The sequence below is a fragment of the Physeter macrocephalus genome, chromosome 14, assembly GCF_002837175.3.
Source record: "Physeter macrocephalus isolate SW-GA chromosome 14, ASM283717v5, whole genome shotgun sequence".
NCBI lineage: Eukaryota > Metazoa > Chordata > Mammalia > Artiodactyla > Physeteridae > Physeter > Physeter macrocephalus.
In genome coordinates, this window is record NC_041227.1 from 25,422,884 (window position 1) to 25,427,542 (window position 4,659).

The 4,659-nt window shown below is 37.9% G+C and overlaps 1 protein-coding gene across 1 annotated transcript; it reads right to left on the minus strand.

Annotated features, from left to right (window-relative positions):
- Positions 1-2,142: 2,142 nt before the first annotated feature.
- Positions 2,143-3,958, minus strand: DEFB127 (defensin beta 127). The gene is made up of 2 exons (XM_024128607.1): positions 3,910-3,958; positions 2,143-2,396 (listed from the first exon to the last, which is right to left on the minus strand). Exons 1-2 carry the CDS (start codon positions 3,956-3,958, stop codon positions 2,143-2,145), a joined length of 303 nt encoding a protein of 100 aa, XP_023984375.1.
- Positions 3,959-4,659: the final 701 nt, after the last annotated feature.

Consider the following 4,659-nt stretch of genomic DNA (forward strand, 5'->3'; position numbering starts at 1 on the left):
CACTATGTCATCTTCCTCAGAGACTTAGATTCTTATGCACTGAACCAGAACAGATGCTATGATACGAAGCGTGCCCCTAAACTTCTGAACTGTGGACCTTTTATCATGTGGGCAGGCACAGGAAATTTGTTTACCCACTTTACCCACACATGGAATTCAGAGACACAGTGTGTTCCATCCCATCACACCTGATGACATTCTTTAGGCTGTAGACTGCTGGTGAGAAAACTCTGTGCTTTCTCCACTTTGGCTGTCTGCCCAGATAGACCAAGGTAGACATGTACTCACTTCTAGAAATGAATAAGGAAATAGAATAAATGAAGCTATTCCATTGACTGCATTCAGCTAAATCTAGGTCTCTAGGTATTGTGTCTATCACTTCAGCCAGTCCAAATGGTAGCCGATTTTTATCCTTATATCCTAGCTAAATTTACAGACAAGCAATATACAATGATGGAAGATTAAAAGGATGACTATAATAAAATTTTCATTTAGAAATAACAAAAACGGGAGAAAATACAGAGGTAACATAGCATAAAGCATCATCCTGATTGACCAAAATAGCAATGGTTTATTTCCTGCCAGGGTAGAGAATTCTTTAGTTAGTTTGTATCTTTCTGGTCTGCTCTCTGGGAAGATTTCCTTGTCCATTGATCTCAGTGGACATATCTTGGAGGAGGTTGGGAGAAAATTCTTCTGGGGATTGTTCTACCTTGACAACACATTTCTTATTAATGCAGGTTTAGGAAACTATGTGAATGATTTTGTTACTCAGGCTTTGATTTCTATGGCATTATACCCCTTTTGAAAGATTATCAGAAGATTAATAGACTTTCCTTTGAATTGCTTTCAGTCATTTTCATATCTAAGACCAATCCAGAAATCTGTTTGAATCAAGGCGGTTCATTTTAGATCCAAACCAGGAGACTAATATCATCTATGAAATAAGCTTTTGGAGATTATACTGTCTCTATCACCTTAATTTAACAACCTCTCACTCTGGCTCTGGCTGTGAGCAGTTCAATACAATAGCCTCTGGACAGTGTAGATGAACTAGCTAAGATTGACTACCATAAATTTACATAGTATCAATGTATTTTTTGTGTAATGCCACCAGCAACACTTGTCTATCTAAATACAGAAATGTACACAACAGATAGGTCAATACAGGTTTGTGGTGTGCCCAAGGACTTAAATGACTAAAAGTGAAAAATAAGTGTGAAAAGTAGTTGGAAAGAAATTTTTCATGTTAATCACATCCAAAAGGTATATCTTTAAGAATTAGCTTGAGTATATAAATGGATAGTCATTATGTCATCTTGCATATCAAGACAGCAATAAAATCTCATACGATACTGCAATTCAGACCAGTTCCTAGGTCCTTTACATTTCCTCCAAACACCTAAGAGCTCCAGTCACCCCAGTAAAGGATGCGTTACTAGTGGTAACACATTAAACAACGACAACAGCAAAGAAACAACCAAAAACTTTGTCTTGGAGTTACATATTTATGTCTGCCTCCACCTTATATGGTGAGCTCCATAATAGTGGAATGTTATTCTTCTTTATCTTCCCAGCTCACTGCTTTTACACAGGAACTAAAGAAATTAGACTTCCCCATAGTTCAACTTTGGGTACTCTATTCTTAAACCAAACAAAGTGCATGTATATTCTCCTAAAATGTCCTGTCTTTTCTAATTTCCTTCCATTTGTTGATTTCATTTTTTTCACTCATATTACCTTCTCTACTAACACTCACCTGTTGAAATCCTACACATTTCACAAGGCACAACTTTAATTCCAAACTCACTCATATATTTTTCTGAATACTCAGCTTCATATTTCCCTCTCCTGAAGTACAGGTCTACTTTCCTGAGTTTCTCCTTCCAGTCTTCCATGTTATAGATTTTTTAGTGTACTGGTTGTATCCCCTTTTCAAGGGGACGTTCTGAGTTGTCCTTATCAATTCATCATTTGATATATTGAGTGTTCAACCTCTGGTTAAAGAACAATGAGTCAGAAAACTGGCAATGAGATTTATTAGACTGAGATCTAGGAACAAGAAGGGAGAGAATGTGGACCTCTTCACCTCAGTTTATTGGAATAGGTTGAGAAATAAACTAACAGAAAATTGTGCTTGATTTATGTAAACTTTTTGTTGGAGTTTGTATAATTCTGTTCATCTTCATAATACTCTTGTGGAAAAGTAAATGCATATGTCACTGGCTTTGGACGAGGTGGTCTGGTAATTTTTTTACGTGCTTCCAGTTCCATGATATTGAGGCAACAATATCTCCCATTTTCACATAGTACTTCACGTATTTCTGTTGTTTTGCATATTTTCCTGCAGAATCCTCGTATGTATTCACCCCAGCATTTCTTAAGTTGTTCGGTTACTGTGCACATAAAGAACAATAGGCCAAGGTCAGTGTTTGAAACAAAAGGCAACTTTAGTCATAGGGAAGACAGAGAATGTTTGTAGGGATAAGGTATATGGGAGACCCACAGAACATATACCAGTAATATTCCACAGAGGATTCTCCAAGAGGGTAAACTTCAGTGTTTATGTCTAACTGATCACTCATATTTTATTCCTCTAAGGTTTTGGGCTTCCATCCTACATCTGATGGACTTCACCAAGAGCAACAGATCTTATTTGGGAAAATAAAGGAGCTGAATCCTTGATTTCAGGCTATGGAACTAGCTCCATCTGAGAACCTCAGAAAATCTGCCTCTGTTTGAATGCTTCCAGAGTACTACTTCCCTACCAATGCTCAGAATACAATAATTTGTTACTAGGTATTTATGTCTGAATCAGACTCTGCTCTTGGGTTCATACTTGCTACCATGGTCAAGAATGACTTTTTTTTTGGTCCAGTCAGATATTTTTCCCCTCAACTTTCTTCCTCCCCCATTACTTCTCAGCATTGTACATTTTTGTCAATGCATATCTTCTTTTGGCTTCTATGTCATCACAACAATCTTGGGGTTGTTTTATCCCTCTATGACCCCTCATTCTCTTTCTATCTCCAGAGGAAAGAATTTCTCCAGACCTTTGCTCACCTTGATATGTCTACTTTAGTGATCCTAAATATTTTCAATAATCTAAGAGTTTAGGATGTTCACATTTTGGCTTCGGGGCTTGTACTATCCTCTGGAATAAACCCCAGAGGATGAGACTGAGAACAACACCAGGTTCTAGAGATTCCTTTGATTCTTAGGAGTTTAAGGGGCTACAGATAGACCATTATTATTCCTATAATAAGGGACAAATACAAGGGATCTGATTTTTAAAGAGGAAAGGAAGCTAATTTTTAAGTTTTTAGTATGTGCCAAGCCCTGTGCTAGATGTTTTACACGTTTTTGTCATTTAATAAATCCCCTATGAACCAGGTGTCAATATTCTTCACCTTTTATCCAAAGTTGATAAACTAGTAGATGTTGAAGGCATGTTTCTAAAACCTGAATCCAAAGTTTGTTCTCCTTCCACTATTCACACACTGTAGTAAAATAGATTAAAATATATCTACAGTATGAGATTGGAAGAAAATATGGCTGGGTGCCAGAGTAAAAACTGTATCCAAAGAAATAAGGACATCCCCAGATATTGGTCTTATGTCTTTCTGTAATGAGTCCTTCTCAAAGGAAATTATGACCTATTTCAGCTCTATGAATACTCCTTTTTTAAGCATAGTAGAAGGGCTCAGGAAGAGGGAATTTCTGATGACATTGGATAGACTTCAGCCATCCTTAGGGCCCTATCTCTTCCTACTGTGAATTATAAAATTCCCTTGGGTTCTTGAAAGTACTCCATCCATTGTTGATTTGAGTGAGCCCCTGGAAGGCAGCTATGCTCACCACTATAAAACCAACGTGGTTTGAGTTAGCCCCTGGAAATCTCTGGATTACCTGTGAGCTTCTGGAACAGCAGAATTGCAATGATCAGGAGGAGCCTCATGGCCAGGCTTCCAAGAGGAGGTGACAGCCAAGGCTCTTGGTCCACTATGTCATCTTCCTCAGAGACTTAGATTCTTATGCACTGAACCAGAACAGATGCTATGATACGAAGCGTGCCCCTAAACTTCTGAACTGTGGACCTTTTATCATGTGGGCAGGCACAGGAAATTTGTTTACCCACTTTACCCACACATGGAATTCAGAGACACAGTGTGTTCCATCCCATCACACCTGATGACATTCTTTAGGCTGTAGACTGCTGGTGAGAAAACTCTGTGCTTTCTCTACTTTGGCTGTCTGCCCAGATAGACCAAGGTAGACATGTACTCACTTCTAGAAATGAATAAGGAAATAGAATAAATGAAGCTATTCCATTGACTGCATTCAGCTAAATCTAGGTCTCTAGGTATTGTGTCTATCACTTCAGCCAGTCCAAATGGTAGCCGATTTTTATCCTTATATCCTAGCTAAATTTACAGACAAGCAATATACAATGATGGAAGATTAAAAGGATGACTATAATAAAATTTTCATTTAGAAATAACAAAAACGGGAGAAAATACAGAGGTAACATAGCATAAAGCATCATCCTGATTGACCAAAATAGCAATGGTTTATTTCCTGCCAGGGTAGAGAATTCTTTAGTTAGTTTGTATCTTTCTGGTCTGCTCTCTGGGAAGATTTCCTTGTCCATTGATCTCA

What these genes read in the sequence shown, in the direction of transcription:
- DEFB127 (XM_024128607.1), bottom strand. Translation starts at nt 3,958, where the DNA reads ATGAGGCTCCTCCTGATCATTGCAATTCTGCTGTTCCAGAAGCTCACA. An exon ending in GCTGTTCCAGAAGCTCACAG is followed by an intron (nt 2,397 to 3,909) that starts GTAATCCAGAGA and finishes TTATGTGCACAG; the next exon opens with TAACCGAACAACTTAAGAAA.